This window comes from Syngnathus scovelli, chromosome 3, assembly GCF_024217435.2.
Source record: "Syngnathus scovelli strain Florida chromosome 3, RoL_Ssco_1.2, whole genome shotgun sequence".
NCBI lineage: Eukaryota > Metazoa > Chordata > Actinopteri > Syngnathiformes > Syngnathidae > Syngnathus > Syngnathus scovelli.
In genome coordinates, this window is record NC_090849.1 from 23,818,475 (window position 1) to 23,836,590 (window position 18,116).

The window sequence follows — 18,116 nt, forward strand, 5'->3', positions numbered from 1 at the left end:
CAGGATTAAATCAACTATGCAGATTGACGAGCCCTGGAGTGCGGTATCGTCGTGACCGCCTGTCGAGAAGCAAACACTCGCTGGAGTGGTCGGCAATCATCCCACCCATCCGCAGACACCTGTCTTATTAGGGCTTGCAAAATCAATGGCAACTGAAACAAATACAAGGTTAGCGCTGACAAAGACACTCGGCGGCCTCCGCGCTCTCGAGATCATTTGCACCGTGATGACCGCTGAGTAGAATTCATTCCCTCTAACCAATCACACCTCCTGACATCACAGCGAGTTAAGCGCAAAGAAAGAAAAAAAAAATCCACCACCCAAAATAATGAGACGCTCTTCAGTTGAACCTTTAAATAAACAGCCCGTCTCCTTATGGCTGTGCCAGAGCTGAGGGGCCAAGAGCCTCCTCATCCCCGCGGTGCTTAACGTTCCCGCTAAAAGCCAATCCCCCACCTGTGTGGCATCACTGGGTCTCACATCAACATTGTCATTAAGCAGAGTCAAGTGGAAGGTAATGGAGAGTGTCTGTGTCAATTTGGCTTCCTCACACTCCGCCCGCCGCTCGCTCCGTCGTCATGTGCTCTGATTTTAATAATCTCTGTCAAACGGCAAACAGCTCGCCGTACTGCTCGTCGCTTCCTCGCCGCTGCACACACTTGATGCCACTCTCCCTGACAGGGCGGACAGGAAGCTCAACATTCATTTAGCCTGCACAAAGGGAGGCCTGTCCAAGTGGACAAATATTATCCCCCCCCCCCATACTGACAGCACCAGCAGTTAAGCTTGTCCTTTATTGTTTTGCCTTCTCTTGCCTCCCTCTGTCATCATCACGCCGGCGCCTGAGACGACATCTGCAAGCAGCCTATTGCTTACATTATGCGCAAAACGTACCTAATGAAGTGACCTGTTGGCGAAGACAACACACATGGTCTTATTAGTAGAGCACTTGAAAACATGCAGCCGTCTTCCTAGGTGTCATTAGCTCTTTAAAGGCAGATGTTGAAGGCACCCCAGTGTGCTTCCCAATGCTGCTACTGGGACTGCTGGAGCAGACACTTGCCTGCTTGACACTCAATAGCGATTAGAGTATGCCAGTATGTGCCATGCACACAAACACACACATACTACACAATGCCGTCACTCTTTTCTGCAGCACAAATAGGCTAACACATTTGTAGCAATGAGTTGGTAGTCAGCACATCCCCCAGGCTGGCACTTTAAAGCCGTTAGAATATGGCAAGCCAATGTCAACATTGTTTTAATGGTTGTCCCTAAAAGAGCTATAAGGAAAGTGTAAATTAAACAGGTGTGCTGTATACAATATTTGAACCTATTATGCTTGCTCAGAGGGGATTATTGTTTCACCCAGGCAAGGTATCCACAAAAGCTGTTGTATTGATTTTCCATCACCACATGCATAATTTGGCACTTAAGTATTTGACACTTTTCTCTCTACATGACAGGAAATTTATACAGCACCCCAACCAAAAAAGGAAAAGCCCACCAATTGCCCACCCTTGTATTTGAGTAAAATAAATTATGACACTAGACAATTTGGGGTTAATTCAAGTCAATATTACATGAATAAATTGTAACCGATCATCATACTGTTAACAAAACAATGAGTGTGAAATAGTATTTCAGTATATTTCTGACAAATATTATTTGAAGATATATGTCTGGCACATATATTAGTATTGACTGTATATTGAGCAATACACCTGAGATTCATTGATTTGTAAAGTTTGACAACTCCTGGATGTCACTGCTTATGTCAATAATAATAACTTATATTCAAGTTAATCCTTACCTTCCAAATGCAAACCTATTTTAAGGTCTCCTCCTGATGAAATATGCAGCCCCAGAGCGGCAAGCAAAAAACTTCATCTTCAACGCAAGGAGACTATTTTAATGACACGCATTTGTGAAAATCGCAGTACATTGTCGAATTGACATAATAATAAGAAAGGCTGATACCGTTACGCGATTGTGTTTTGCAAAAATCCGCCCAGACATTGCTGTTTTCAACGACTCCAAATCATAGATTGAAACAAAAACCTGATCGCTTCGTTAATTGCACCTTAAAAATACATTACAAATAAGTCGCTAGATGCATGATCCTTGTTTATCAGAGTATTCAGTTCCGTCCATTCGTTTTTGTTATTTCAGACATCTTAAGCGTCCATGACAACAACCCGGAAATACTTATCTGAACACTTCCGCTCATCGGAACCGCTCATTTTGAATAAAAGGGGAGAAACGGCTTCCACGTTACGACAGAATTTTAATATTAAACTGTGGAATCAAATGTATAGTGTTCAAATTTAAAAAAAAAAGATAATATTATATATTTAGGGGGGAAAACAAAATTTCCAATGCATTCAGAAATTGATGATAACCGATATTAATTTTAGATAAACATCCCTGCGAATCCATGCACAGTGGATCTACTTGGTCACACCAATAACATAAGAGGCAAACTCGAGCGTAATCAAAAATCTTTCTTCTGTTATTCGACGGTAGAACGATATGTTTACATTCATAAACTTTCATCGAAAAAGGAGCACGATACACGTAAGATGACTGCTTCAATGTCAGAGTAAATGTCTGAGCATGTAACAAAAAAGTCAGAATGAACTGTCAATTATCAGTTGTGAATGACTGTAAGTTCATTTGTTTAAACTAATCAAGCCAAGTTAAATATTATTTTATTGAGATCATGCATGTATGAGACAAGTGTCAAATGAGAGCTACCAAAAATATAACTTGTTCTGCATGCAATTTGTATTGCAAAACTCTTGTTATACAGTAGTTACCGAGGAAGATGCTTGCAAAGGGACAATGTTGATGTTGACAGATCAGATCGAAGTTTCCTAATTGGTGATGGAGAGCTGCCCTCCCGTGTTCCAAATTTCTGGGATCAAAAATTGTGACAAGAAGAGAGTTTTGCTCCAGGGAATCAAGCAGCTGAGTGGAAAATATCTTGGTGGTTCCGTAAGTAGCAATAAACAGATCCACATCCTTATAAAACAAGTTGGACATTAATGCTACACTTTTTCCCCAGGTTTACCAGAGCGATTGTACCCATCTAATAATCCCAAAAGTTTTGACCAGTGAGAAATGTTTGGCTTCTTGTGCTGCAGGTTGGTCAACATGATTGTAAATAAATTGTTCCAAGCAAGTCATGCATTACATGATGATCACAGAAAACAACAATGTCGATTCTTGTGGTGAGCATAAGAACAAATTGTTTCATCCATCCAAGAATTGAAGATTAATGTAACTAACTTATCTTGCTAGGCCTCTTCTCCCCCTCGGACCTGTGTAAACATGCTGCACACATACTTTTGTAAACATTCATTTGAGCTGGGCAATCATTTTGATTGATATTGAACTCACTATAGATAAATATGATTATTCACTGATTAAATTCATTCTGATGAATTGTAAAGTGTGGCAATTGACCGAACTGTATTATCTTTTTTTATTTGTATTCTCTATTGTTTCTGCTTCTCTCGTACCAGGAAAGTGGGCTGTGACTCCAAAGTACGTTCTGGACAGTGTTCAGAATGGTTCCTGGCTCCCGGAGGGGCCCTATGAGGCGGGCATTTCCGCAGATACCTCATCTGCGGCCTTCCATCCTATTAGACGATGGAGGGAGAAGGTGACCAGTGGAGCAATAACAGGGGCCTTCCAAGGTTGGAGGGTTCTTCTCATGGTCCAAGATTCTTCCCGTTCAGTCATGTTCAAACGGTCGGTTGGACGACATGCAAGTTTCATTAAAATCATTAATGAATCGAATCCAGTCATCAAGTTCCATTTTGAATCGATTCACAAGGCTCCTGGAAGCTGGTAACGCCACAGTCTACAGCTATCCTCCTCCTGCTCACGCCTCCATCACTCACGTCATAGCCAACCCCGTCACGCAGGACGCCAATTCCCACAATGCACCTTGCGTCCCTGTAAACCACATCATCCAGTACCTCTTTGGGGTAAGTCACGTGAGCTCCATGAAAGGCCCTGAACATAATGCAAGGATGGAAAAACTACATCTATGGCTACTTTTTGGGGGGGGGTCTTTGTATTGCTCTTGCACTTTCATGTCTTTTTGTGGATAAGCATCCCGCTCTGAAAGCACGTATCATAAAGCAGCGTTTTATTCTTTTAAGTTTTGCCACATTTGTGTGTGCTAGCATAGCAGTCCATTTCTGCTGTAAATAAAGTGAGAGCTAACAGTTGATTAGACAAAGATAGAGTTTCACTTGTACTTTCTGAATTATTGATTCTAATCGCAAGATGTGGGAAAAAGTAAGATTGTTTGGAACTGAGCTATTTTATTAAGTCATTCATTGTACTACACATTTTGAAGTGGATTTACCCATGTGATTATTTGAAAATGTTTTTTTTTTTTTCCTTTGGCAGAGCAACTTAATTGACATGAAGTTTAACACAACAGATGATAATGACGCAATGGAAGCCAATCCTGCGGAAGTGGACTTTTCTCAACTTGAAGCTGACCTCAGGGACCAGGCCATCAAACACGAGGTGTGGCTGCTAAAGAGAAGCGAAGCGCACTTTTATTACAAATGGCCTTTCAGCATGCCTGATCTTACAATCTATTCTTCAGGGCCATCCACGACTGCTCTTCCTCGATTTCCTTGATAACCACGACCCCCATCGTCCTCTGTCTGAGGTACACATTTGCACCAGCTGTCTTTGGAATCTCCATGATGCTATACGGGTTCTGAAATAACCACGTGTTTCATTAAGAAGATCAGGTCATTCTATTTCCTTCATGTCATACATCTCAAGTGCCACGGAGAGCAAGGGCGCCTTGTCCTCAGGTCACCAGTCAGCTGATCTGGGCCTTTTGATTGGCATACCTATTAACATGACTGTCCCGTCTGAAGCCATCCCAAGCCGATAGCTATCACATTGCTATTATTAGTACTTGTGTATTTCCATTCTCTACCCTCAGTCTATATGCTGTTTGAAAAGACCTGACAGTTGGGGATGAACCCCAGGAACTTAAGATGGCCCATCGCATCCAATTTCCATTACCCTTCTGCCCTCAACCATTTTCCCTGTTCTTTTACATTTGACTCTTCCTGATATCACTGTTCTTAATGTTCTTTCAGGGAAACGAGACAGACTTGAGCTACATCGGCGCCATGATCGATTCCGGCCTCTTCATCGAAGCCATGGCGGCCATCCGAAGTGAAATGTGCCCAGGGATTCTGCCGCCGGCACCGTACCTGGTGTCTCTGGTGGACTACGCACAGCAGGTAGGACCAGGACAACCAGACAGTGTACATTCCAAGCTGCTGCAGTAGCCTCAGGGTAGAAAAAACTCCCCGGCCTGTTCCAGAACTCCAAGTTCTGGAGCTGGTTCACAATAGTGATTTATCATTATTACAATTTTGCCGAAGTCATGGCAGTACTTTCCGTCACAGGGTATGGCCACGACTGTCTTCCTGAGGAGCTTCCAACAAATAATGCATGGGTTGCTAGTTAGCAACCCTCCATGGCTGGCTCCCGCCAACGTGAATTTTTACAGTCAGGTGTTGCAGTGCCCTCGCTGCAAGATGGGCCAGTGGCCTTTTCTAGAGTCAGCCATCAGGTACACTTGCTTTTTGACATTTCCGTCTACTCATCTCTTCCCCATCATGCAAATGCCATCCTTTAATAATGTTGTTTTTACTGAAAACAGATTCTAACTTGGTATAGAAAACGGATCTTGTACAAGTGCCCCAGATCCGACTTTGTTGTTTCCCATTTGTGTCTGTCCCTCTAGTTACTGCCTGTCAAGTGAGGCCACTTGTCACCAGCTCCCTCGTCCTGGACTGCCAACTCTCTTACACTTCTACAGTGACATCCTGGCATTTTTTCTACAGCTATTTCAAGGGGAACTCTACTCCATCACCACGGGGTACACCAAATCTGTCTACAAGGCGTCTTGTCTTACTTAAATGCATTCAAAGTCCTTCCAATTTAGATCTTGTTTTGTCTGGAAAAAATAGAATTAAAGTTCACTCACTTGTCTTTTTGGTTTTAGGCAGCTTCGAGAACCACGAGTCTGCCAGGTCTCCGGTTCTTTGATGTACCAAACCTTCTGGACCGTGTGGGAACGCTCGCGTCTTTTGTCACATGCTGTAAAAAAACTGGTCCAGCTCACGGTTCAGGCTGCCTCTGGGGTAAACATTTTAGAACGTGGGTCAGATTGGCCGTGACCATTTACTGCTCGTTTGCCAACCTGAGGTGCGATTCATTTTCCCCCGAAGGACAACGCGGACCGTGACGAGAAGCACAAATCAAATCTACTGGCCGTCCTGCTGGACCTCCTGTCAGTGTTGGTGGAGTTTTGGTGCACAAAGCATTGCAAACTGAACCCGGCGCTTGTCGAACGTGGACTACAAGACCTAGGAGAGCACTTTGCCATCAAGAGCCAATGTAAGGAGGGAAGATAGACACGATAGCAAAAGCTATTGCATATATTTAGTAAAATTAGGTTAAACGTTAATTTTTTTTAAATGCATAAAAATAAAATACACATACTGTCGCGTAATCGTGTGGCCATGGGAATCTTTTTTATCACGCAGGTCTTTCGACAGTCGTCCTCACTGAGATGGTGGCCAGTATTTCCTCAAGCAGGTTTAAGCTAGCGTTGGCGGACGCAATATTCCGGAATATCTGCTGCAATACTGAAATCACAGTGGGCAGTGAAGCTTTCTCTCTCAAGAAATTGGTATGTGCTCGTTTGGATGTTTTTTCTTTGACACTTCACATTCAATTTGTTGGGAGTCTTTTGACAGGAAATATTGTCCAGACACTATTTTTTTTTATATATATATATATATATATATATATATATATATATATATATATATATATATATATATATATATATATATATATATATATATGCACGACTGACTACACCCCTGCCTGTATGTCGTTTGACAGGTGCTGTCCTACCTGCCTGCGTTGGAACGTTTATCCCAGAGTCACAGTTGGACACCACACACCACCAACAGCTGCACGAGCCCGAACATCAACAGCAGGTAGGCTACCTGTCCGCATCACTTACACTCTGATGGGAGGGAAGAAGATAACGGCACAAGTCAACCAGCGAATTTAAAAAAAAAAAGATGACATCAAATCATAACACCGTGGGATGCAAAACTAACAAAGCAACTTTCAATATTTGCCCCCGTCGGCGGTTTGCCTTTCAGCGGGCTCACGGTAAATACGGGAAAATGAGAAAGAGCGGGCGGCAACGAGAGTGTGATGGAACAAAAGAACACCTGGAGAGAGTTGTGCGTTTGCAGGTGGGGGGTGAAGAGCAGGGATGCATGGAAGGGCAGAGCCAGAGAAGCAAATGGAGGTCAGGCAGAGCGTGAGGGGTTGCCATGTGATGGGTCATGCCCGGGTCTGATCTTATCTGCGCATGCTTGCTGACAGGAGCGCTACAAAGAGAGGTTACACACACACACAAAAATTCTCCAAGGGTCCTCCGGTACGACCGCCGACTCAGCTTTCAGCCCCATCCCCACCTCTCGTAATCCTCCCTCGCATACTGAATCTTTCTCGGCCATCTTGAATATAATTACGCGCGCACTTTGTCTTTATGCACCATAGCAGACATCTGCTGTTCCACCAGCAGGTAGTTGGCCCGGAGAAGGGCAGGAGTCATCGGGGAGCCGGTTCACGTAAAGGCTAGCAGTTCATGCTTTGGCCACGTTCTACCTCCCTCCGTCCCTCCCTTCCTCTTTGCTTTACATCATCGCTTGCCGCCGCCGCCGCTCTGCTGCCAATCCAAAGCTTGCGTTTGATTCGTTCGCACAAACGAGCAAAGGCAATGTGCGCGCTGGAGATAAAGAAGTGCCCAGGGCCACGCGCAATCATTTGACCCTGAAAGAAAGAAGGAAATTAAAATGACAAAGTGTGTGATGAATGGAGAACAGAAAGCAAAAGGAAATCTTGTTTCCTCCATTTCATGGCTGAAGCTTGGCTATACACATTTCAAGAACATCGACTCTCCTAATCAATTAACACATCTTTTGTCTAGAAATCTCGACACATGACTCAATCGCACTCGCTACGATGACTCGGTGTATTTTAGGAACCTGTTATGTAAACTATCCTCTTTCTATTGTTGGAGCGATTGTCACAAAAGGCATTTAGCAAACGTCAGAATATAAATAGGCCAAATGTGACTGCAGCTTGTCACGCTAAACGCCGTCAATTTGGTTTTCTTCTCAAACTATCTTTAGAGCAGAGGATGAAACTCAGGAGATATGTTAGATGCTTCAAACGAGCTCAAGGGTCTGACCTCGGTGAATTGGACCCACATCGAAAATGCATCGAAATAGCGAAATGCAGACTGGGACGATTCAATTCGTTTGATTTAGTTGGAATATAATCAAGCAGACGAACGGCAACAATGCACATCGAGGAGGCCGTCGAGGGCGCACGCCGCTTTCCAATGGAACGAAAAAGTACACCAGGAAGCCGCATCCTGTCAGCCTCCTCATCAACTAGTCCGGGTGACACTCGCTCACTCTTGGACTCTTTCTCAAAGACATAAGCGGCCCCGCACACACCCAGCCCGCCGGTGTCTCCTCAGCCCTGTCCCCGCTAATAACGAGCAACGTGACAGGGCGTGTGTTTCCTTTCCTCCTGGCTGCCGGGAGCTCCTTCCCGCCTTCTGAAACAAGCCAATTACCAGCGAACAAGCCGCCTCCCTGTAATACTGATAGCATTTGGCTGGGGCGCAATACACACGCGCACACCTGTCAGACTCCATGCGGGCAGATCCCACGTACCTGCTCGCAGGACTAGTGACAGCCCACAGCTATTAGCACGCCACGACTTTGAAGAGGCTTCACTTTCTTTCATGAGTTATTCCTCTTAATGTGCTCGCTACGCTAGAATTCTCCGTGTCTGAGTTTGAGGCGTTAAGTAGGAGGAAAAGTGCTTTGGAAAAGAAAAATGCCCGTGTTTTGGTGTGCATTTGTGTGTCTCCAACGGGAAAGGTGCGAAAGATTTTATACAGCACTACGAGGAATTCATTTGCTAATGGCAATTGATGGATGTTTCTCGATGACGTGAAACGGCCAGCCATTGAAACTTGTCGACTTGTTAATGTGGATTATGGAGAATTTCTCATTGAATTACTCCTGCTGTGTTCACGTCTTTTTCCATTAAAAAAAAAAAAACATTCGTCCTTTGTGCCCTGTCCAGAACTCTTAGGCCGGTGGAGAATGAATCGGGCGGAAACTACATCCCAAGAGGCCTCGACAAAGTTAATGCAGCAGGTAGATCTCTTGCACACACACACACACACACGGTTGCCATTGTAGCTACACATTTGCAAGAAGCGAGCTTTTAATGGACTGGTGCACTGCCACTGGGTCATCGGTAAAGTGAGAGCCATGACGGTGATGTCATTATTTAATGAAGAGCACATAACGTGCGGAAATAGACATTGCTCGCTTCAAGTCGATTTCAAGGACGGGTGTGATGTACAGTTTGGCATGACAAAACAGCAAAATACTTTAAAACTCACTTTTCTTCTAATCCTTTTTGTTGTTGTTGCTGGCCACATTGTATGGATTCCCTTAAAGGAACATGTCGCCAACAAATTAACCAAGTTCATCGATTGTTCACAATATTGCAATGGTATCAAAAGTGCTGCAAGAAAACTAGCCACGTGATTTTTTTTTATTGGCCGCGTAAATTGACGTGGGCCAGATTTTGCCCCCGGGCCTTATCTTTAAAAAGGGCCGACGACATTCCGACTTTAAGATTGCATTAATTGATGAGCAAATAAATGGCAAAGGCGGGGAATATGTTTCACGCAGGAAACAATACTGCATATTAGCGTTTACCGTTTCCCCTCACATCTCCTTTATTGGGACATTAAATGCAGCAATTAGGGCAGCGCCGCAGATATACAGCGGCTGCGGCACTGGAACTTCCTGCAATTAAAGCCGTGGCACTCGGCGTGAACTCTCCAAGGTGTCAGAGCTCATATCTCCCCTGCTTCACCTGATCAGAAAGGCCCCATGCTGGAGGGGAGGAGGTGAAGGAGAGCAGTGGGGGGGCGGGGCAGGGAGGGAGCACCGAGGCTTTTGCCGTGTGTTGTTTTTCCGCTACGTGATGTCTATACCAATGCGGCGGGCATTAATTTTTGATGAACCATCGGCGCAGCATTCTCCCCTCTCGGCCTCTCATCCCCCCCCACCCCCCCTTTGCGCCTTTTGCCTCTTTTCTCTCACAGCTGCTTACAGCCACATGTATAAACTTGCTTGGCTTGTACCACGTTGGAACCCCTGCATCTTTGTCAGAGTAGCACATAAGGGTAGTGAGATTTTTTTTTTTTTACCAGGAAGTTCTCTGCTTCTGGATGCTCAACAGAGATTTGAGCTGCAAAATGTTGTACCGCAAGCAAAACATGAGAGTTAAAATTGGCACAGCAGATAAAACTGTTTTTATTTCATATAAAACGCTTTACTCAATGATATGCCATCAGTTGAGTTTGCAAAAGTACATAGTGATTACATTCAAGGTGCGCTCACACAAGAAACTCCATGCTGTGCTGCGGCACGCTTGACACACATAGTCGGGATTGTTTGATGAGTGTCTTCAGTGGCATGCAAAAAAAAAAAAAAAAAATCAATATTCATTCAACTTGATGGAGAAGAAAGTTCCTGAATCTCCCGACATAACTAGTCATCAGGACCGCCCCATCCTTCGTTGAAGACTTTCTCATCCCGGTTTTCTCATTTAAATACAGTACCCGGCCAATAACACTTGATAATAAAAAATAAAAAAAATGGTTTAAGGATTGCTGGGCCAAGTGAAACAGCAGTGCAGTATTTCAGGCTGTGGGATGTAAAGAGCAACACACCCTTTGAACATTTCTATTAAAGTGCGAAACGGGGAATTTATAGAAAGGACAGGCGAATTTATCCTTTCCGTGCTTGTAAATGCTGAGTATGCAATTACCCCAATAATAGAAGCGTTGTGTCCAAATTGGAGCCATTAAAGTGATTTAACAGAGCGTGGATTGGCCCTGGCATTTGCGGGAATGTGTACACATGCGGTGTAGTGGAATGGGTGTTTAATCACAGCGTTTTAGAGCTCAGTAATGGCGCACGACTCGCCATAGAACTCGCAGTACCGCTTGGCTCGCTTACTCGTTAAAAAGCCTGCAGGTTTGGGCCGGACGGGTTCCCCAACCCGTCTGCTTTTGGAAATGTCTTACAATCTACATCATTGTCAGAACTGATAAGCGACAAACGTTTGGATTTGTCCATGTAGAAAAAAAAAAAGGAATGTTGTTAAAGATTTAAACAGTCTTGTAAACGGAGAGAAAAAAAAAATTGGACTTCTAGCCCCATCAAATGGAGTTGGGTGAGGGAGAGCTGGTCCAACTTTCTTCTCCAGAGTTTCTAACTTCTACAGCAATAGTTGTAATACGTTGGAAATCGATTTTTTAAAATCATAGACAAGAATATACTGTATTTTTTGCAGCTCTACGTAATGAGCAAATGTGTGTTTGGAGTTTTAGATACAGTCCGGAGTTCAAGCAGTACATCCGCATAAAGTGATCCAACTTTTCCAAGACTCTTTCTTTGAGAAGCATGTACTTTCCACCTGTTTCCCCCCCCCAACTCCCACCCATCCGGAACCTTCTTGTCTTTTTCCCCGTGCGCACTGGAGTGGAGCCCCTGTACAGGCGTGGCGTCCTGGGGAGCGCGAGTAAAGCATTTACTCGAGTCTTTGCTGCGCTATATTAAACTGCCAAGCACAAAACCACTCATGCTTGGCCTCCAAACTTTCCTTTGAAGTTCAGCCATACATGCAAAGAGGGGACATATATATATGTGTGTATATATACACACACATATATACGTATATATAAATAACTTACTTATTTGCACGCATTCCGATCCGTTAGTAACGTTGTTGCTCGAAATTCGGTAAAAAAAAAAAGCACAGTGGGAGTCTGTCCAGCCCTGTTTGAAATTATTTTCTTTTTTTCCGCCTTGGAAGCGATCCTCTTTTTTTCCCCTAATCATGCTTCTTAATTGGCAGCTTTCACTTCAGTGGGTCAGGCATCGTGGTTTTATTTTTTTTAGGGTCAGGAACATTTAATTTATCATACGGGCATATGATAATTTGGAATTTTTGTCTTTTTGGATATGTTCGTCTTGATGGAAGGCGAGACCCGCCTCCACAGAGCGTGCAAGACCAACCAAGTGGAAACTGTGCTTTACATTCTGGCGTGCCCTGGCACCGACGTCAATGCAAAAGGTAAGAGTTACTTTCTGGCATCCACCTCGGTCTCGGCAACCCACCGAGACGTATTAACACAGTAGGGGATGCAAAAAGAATAAGGAATTAAACGTACAAACGTGTCATCGCTGAGGTTAACCTTTTGCTGAAATGTAAAGAGTGTGTCACGTTCACAGATTCTGCTGTCTTCTATTACCACATTTAGTAATGACTTTCTCTCTGTGTGCGTAAGTCAAACATAATTACTTTTCATCCCCATTTATGGAAATGTTGCGCTGTTTTGAAAGGTTTCTGCTATTTTCATGTAATCACACTTAACAGTAAAATTGAACTTGGCTCTCAGTAGGGGGGGGGGAATTATGGAAGAAGTAAGCTCCATTTTCCAACATCTGCCCAAAAGAGGCCCATCGCAACCAAGGGATAGGTTTTGCTTTAGCGCTTACTTCACAATTGAAGGCCATTAATGCATTTATAGCAAAATGGTTCAAATTTGCGGAAAATGCTTTTCAACCTATGTGTTTTTTTTGAGTTGGCGCCATGGCAACAAACAGATATTATGGAAGTCGTATTTTTAAAGGGGAAGTCAAGCCAATCTTCTTTACATGTGTCTAAACACAGCGTTACGATTAATAATACATATAAGTTAAGGAGTAAAAATTTGACTGTTTTTATCTATCTCGGGCGGCGGCCATTTTTATTTTTATTTTTTTAGACCACGTGGGCTGGACACCTCTGCACGAAGCATGTTGCAACGGCAGCGCGGCATGCGTGGAGGCTTTGCTGCGTCACCGGCCCGCCCCTGACATGAAATGCGTGGTGGAGGGGGTCAGCCCTCTGCTCGACGCCCTGTTCAACGGACACTTGAACATCGCCAAAATGCTTCTGGAGGCTGCAGGTGGGTCACAAAAAGCTCCTTGCAGCAGCTTTAAATATCCCAAAGCCCCATGCGGTCTAAACAGGAATTTCATCAAATCGAACGGAATCATATCATGTTGAGATCAACTGCCAATGGTTTGGAATTGGCCATTTTGTTAATGATTAACCGCGGCAGTTGGCCGCTGTAAGTAAAAGAAGCCTTTCGAGTGTTGCGGCCAACAAACACAGCTGAGCTTGTTGGCGGATGAAATGCTGAAGTTATCGGTGAGGCCGATTCGATCGTAAATGGCTCGCTGCCCTTCTTAAGCCAAATTGAAAGTGGCTAAGCCAAAGCGGACAATGGCGAGAACACCGCGACTCAACTAGCACTGGCAAAAAAGGGGAGCGGGGTAATGAATTTGGCATCGGAGATGTTCACTTTTATAACCTGGATTTTGGATTCCGCCACACTTTTTCTTTCAAAGATATAAATTCCTCACATGGGAAATCAAGTCAGGCAGCTTGACATGTTTTAAAGACTTAAAATGGCTTTCAGTTTAAAAAAAGAAAATGTCCCTAATTAAGCATACAAAAATCTTGAAATCTGTCTATCAAGAGTCTCAACATTATCCGACCTAACCAACATGCCAATATTGACTTTTTGGGGATTGATCGATTCAGTTTGAATTGAAAGATTGAGCTGCGCTTTCATTTCGGATGACATTCACCTCAGCATCTTCATTATTGACTAATTAATTGAATGTGACTTTCCCCCATCCACAGAAGTACATATTCTGTCCTCCAAAAATAAATTAGACTGGGATTATTTGCTCCCGGAGGGGAAACAGAGGCCTCTCTCTTACTTTGTTTTCACACGCTTCCTGCGAAACGCCGAGGTTGAGAGAATTAAAAGAGGTCAGAGGAGGAAGCAGCGGCTGCTATGTGTAAAATTAGAGCTACAGATGAAGTGGATGTGCAGCAGACGTGTCTGGCCTGTTGTAGGTCAGGTCTCCTCGCAGGGACGACGAACGCAGCCTTAAAAAGCGATGAAAAAGAAGCGATGAGGAGAAGAGCTTCAATTGGAAAACGAGCTGCAGGCTTCTCCATTCAACTGGTCTCCCGACTGTCTACGCTTCCCTCACACTTGATGGCCTTCTTGTCTCGCGGCTTTTGAGGCGGCGGCGGCAACGGCTCTCCACTCCGGGCTCTAACGTCTCCAGTGGGCTTTTTTGCTAAACTCCTTCTTGTTTGCATGGCCATCTTTGATCTTGAAGTTTTGGCTTGAGGGGCCCCACGTAACATAACCGTTGTTTTGTTTCACAAAGACTCCTTTTGAACATTTTGCCATGGAGACACACACTGATAAAAACGAGACTTGTCTATGTTCTCCTTCTTCTTCTTCTTCCGGGTGCCTCCTGGAATTACTGTAGTTGTTGTTTTCACCGGCACATCGTTCGTTCTGCCGTCCTTGTTTCCAGCAGACAGGCTGAGCCAAACTGGCAAGGTTTAGCTTGGGCCAGAGAGGGCAACACTGACACTGGCACGCCAACAAAGACTTTTTTTTTTCCGAGTGATCTCACCCTTTTGTAAGCTTGTCTGCTCGGAGGCCTTGGCCTGTGTGTGTGCGTTTGCGGCGGGGTGGGGTGGCTCCCTCCAGGCTCGTCGAGCTGGCAGGGAAAGGATGCCACGATTGAGGGCAAGGCTAAGTCTCGCACTCCCTTCGTTATTCAATCGCCCAAAGCCACGCCACATGACCTGGTGTCTGTGGAATTTAGGTGCTTATATTTCAAAATAGAAATATATATTTCTATTAGTCTGATAAATAGGATGCTAGTTCATGCTAAATGTAAACGTAGTTAAAGCGAGCTGTGGCATTATGTCCTGAAGCGAGATGCAAATAAATATCTAGCAGGTCTTAAAGGAGGTGTTCCTTCTCGCACGCTCAATGCTAACTAGCATCAGCCAGTGGACTGTGATGTCATGCCCCTGGCTGAGTTTGACTCACTCATCCCGCCTCTGTTTGCAGGCAGTGAGCGGATGCAACGTCTCCTCAGCAGACACACAAAGAGGCGGCATTGCATCTTCTTTGCCTCTCTCTCTCTCTGCCTTTTTTTTTTTTTGAACGCCACTTTTACCCCCTCCTCCACTCCTGCTTTTATATTCCTTGTCTTCGCCTGCCCTCTAAAGGCCAAAGGGCTTTGCACTCGATGTGTGCACGAGTGGATTGCATCTGGCTGCTTGGCCTTGGCGCAGCATGTAAATACCGCAGCCATAGCTGTAGATGACTCTCACACACACACACACACACACACCGGATGGTGCAATTACCCTGTGCACCGGTGTAATCCCCCAGGTGCTGTATTTATCCCCCACCACAGTACCTGAAGCTGCCATCTCAGAACTTTGTGCGTGTGTAATCAGTATTGTGTTGCTGTGCGTGTGATGCCTGTCAATATCGGAGTCATTTGACACTCGTTAGCGTGAGTAATGACATCTTTATACGGTTAGACATTTGTAGCATCATTTCGGCCAAGTGATTTGCCGTTCATGATGGGCCGCAGTGAGAGAGGCATCCGTTGCTGGATTCACATTACGGGGACAATCCCACGAAAAAGTCAAGACTGTCAAAAATTTGTTAGGTGACACGCGAAGCCATTTCTGATTCATAATTGGTTACATGGCCTGGACAAGCATTCACATCTGCCATATTTAAACACCAAGGAAGTAAAAATAAAAAATAAGTTGTTCCTACATGGCTATTTTATGCGGACCGGCCTTTATATAAATAAATAATACATTTATCATAAACATATATATAAATACAATGGAATGAAATGATACGACTGGCATAAAAACAAGTATAAATGACATGAAAATAAAACTCACCATTCCGTTGAATTAGTGGGAGCACTGAGCTTGTTTCTCAGAACCAAGCCGGCGTAATGGGAGACTTGGACTCCACGTGCCCAAGCACTTTTGAAGGCTTCATTGCCTCGTTAGCTAGCCTGTCGCCGTCACATATTGTGCAGAGTAGGCTTGCTTGGCGCGTCAGTCACCTGTGGCGATAAATCCATATTTGAAGTAGGACTTTCTTTCTTTTAAATGCAGCTTACCTTTTCTTAGAAGTCGTAGCCTCTTCTTCTTCCGTCTCCTCATTGGGCTTTTTTCCAAACATCTCGGTTTCTTGCTCATTTTTGCTAGCTTCGCGGGCTCGACTGGGGGCGACGAGCTTCTTGAACCTGTCAAGAGACACAGCTGCACCGACGGATGTAATTGGGAGAGAATCGCCACATTTTTTACATTTTTCAGAATAAATTCTTACCCATTTTTGCTCGCTTTGCAGGCTCGACTGGGGAAACCTGTCACGTGACCGGTACCGGTCCGCGGACCGGGGGTTGGGGACCCCCGTACTATTGGACTGTTTTGGCATTAACATAATGAAAACAAGTAGACAAATGTCCCTTGTAGCCGCCCCTGTTGTTTGACCGGTACATTTAAAAATGTGCCCACTTATGCAAAAGGTTTATGTAGATGAATTCCAATTTTGCACGTTGGCATTTTTTCTATCCCTAAAAGCTCGATGAGCACTGACCTTGGCGGCCCGCAGCCACCGCGCACGCCATTAGTCCCTGTCCAGTTTTTCAAGTGTCATTTTCAAAGCAAGTGACTTTTGCAGCCTTGTACGTTTCCCACCGCAAATGCGTCCGCGTCCATCGCCAACGACTCTCAAAATGGCTTTTGACAGCTCTTCACCTGTTTGCGTGTCACACACGGAGCCGCTCATTGGCTCTCGAGCGACGAGGCTGAGCGGTCAAGTGGCCTCGAGAGCAGGTGGCTGCTAAAAAGCTTCAATCCAAACGCAAACAATAGGGCCCGGCCCGCACTTGACTCGCGAGCTCCATGAGAATGGACTAATCAGCTGGTGGAATCGTTTTAAAGTCGAGCAATCCAGAATCCAGCAGAGAGGTCTAGTGGTTAGCATGTCTGCCGCTCAGTTCAGAGGTTCTGGGTTTGAATTTACAGTTCCAGCATTTCTGTGTCTGTTTTCTCCATGCGTGCAGGTACTCCGGTTTTGTCGCCCATTCCCAAAATACACCCGATTAATCGTGATTCAATTAATCGGATGCATTTTAGCCTTTTTACAATTGTGTCTTCCAGATAAGTGAAGAAACAAGTACATTTAAAAGACTGAATATTAAATCACAAATAGCAATAATGAGGAAGAAAATCATCTCTTCTAGGTTCTGAGCTCCTCCAGCAGACGGACGATAAAGGCCGCACCCCATTGGACATGGTCACCGACCCACATTGGAAGGCGGAGCTTATCCACAGCGCAGAAGTAGGCGACGCTAGCCTGAACTCCTCGAAGGTGTTGAACCACGACCTCCTGGAGGCGGGCTCCTGTTTGCTGGCACATCTCATCGTATGCTACAAGCGAGAGAAAAGGCCGAGCGGCTGCGCGCCTCCCGCGCTGGCACGTGCCCTGGAGGCGCACTCGTTTCACAGAGTGACGCAAGGCTGGAAGGACCAGCGAGCGATAAGGCTCGCGGGCGACACCGACACTCTGCTGGAGATGGCCAGAGGGAAGCACCGGGGAAAAGTGTGCGAAGCGGTCAAGTCGTGCAAAGGGGAGAATACGGTGCTCCTCTTGCAGATGCTGGAGATTCTGCAGTCTGAAGGAGAAATCCTCCTGGCTGAAGTAAAAAGCCATTAAGGGGCAGAAAAGTTTTTTGCATACATTTAATACTCTTGTGCAATTTATTATGAATTTATAAGAAATATATATATTATATATTTGGCAGCAGCCCAGAGTTTGTTTTTTTTATCCCTTAAACGTTCGGTTGAAAAAATGTTCTGAGTGCTCAAGCTACTTTTCTGACTTTTGCATTGAGATGTTTTGTTGAATCTCAATACAAATAAATAAAAAATTAAAAGTGTTCAGTTTTGAAAAAAAT

The 18,116-nt window shown here is 44.7% G+C and overlaps 2 protein-coding genes across 5 annotated transcripts in view; one reads left to right on the top strand and one right to left on the bottom strand.

Annotated features, from left to right (window-relative positions):
* kiaa0825 (KIAA0825 ortholog) overlaps positions 1 to 2,220 on the bottom strand; it is a 74,766-nt gene extending 72,546 nt beyond the window's left edge. The window contains exons 1-2 of one of the 2 annotated variants that reach the window (XM_049762179.2): positions 1,981 to 2,220; positions 1,814 to 1,890 (exon numbers count right to left, since the gene is read on the bottom strand). The gene's annotated coding sequence lies outside the window, so the exon portion shown is untranslated. Of the gene's footprint in view, positions 1 to 1,813 lie in introns of both variants that reach the window. The other variant, XM_049762178.2, reaches the window with a different exon arrangement.
* Positions 2,221 to 2,428: 208 nt separating this feature from the next.
* slf1 (SMC5-SMC6 complex localization factor 1) lies at positions 2,429 to 18,098 on the top strand. 3 transcript variants are annotated; one of them, XM_068650141.1, is made up of 18 exons: positions 2,429 to 2,577; positions 2,866 to 2,997; positions 3,068 to 3,146; positions 3,528 to 3,756; positions 3,842 to 3,995; positions 4,426 to 4,548; positions 4,631 to 4,696; positions 5,142 to 5,288; positions 5,457 to 5,623; positions 5,798 to 5,932; positions 6,059 to 6,197; positions 6,285 to 6,453; positions 6,603 to 6,748; positions 6,967 to 7,064; positions 9,247 to 9,320; positions 12,232 to 12,324; positions 13,019 to 13,201; positions 17,403 to 18,098. In XM_068650141.1, the coding sequence occupies exons 2-18, from the start codon at positions 2,887 to 2,889 to the stop codon at positions 17,873 to 17,875; spliced, it is 2,586 nt and encodes an 861-aa protein (XP_068506242.1). In that variant the 5' UTR covers positions 2,429 to 2,577; positions 2,866 to 2,886; the 3' UTR covers positions 17,876 to 18,098. The 3 variants fall into 3 exon arrangements, with proteins under 3 accessions (XP_068506242.1, XP_049618156.1, XP_068506243.1); XM_049762199.1 differs by having other exon boundaries at positions 2,432 to 2,577; positions 2,861 to 2,997; XM_068650142.1 differs by having other exon boundaries at positions 2,446 to 2,577; positions 2,813 to 2,997.
* The last annotated feature ends 18 nt before the right edge of the window (positions 18,099 to 18,116 follow it).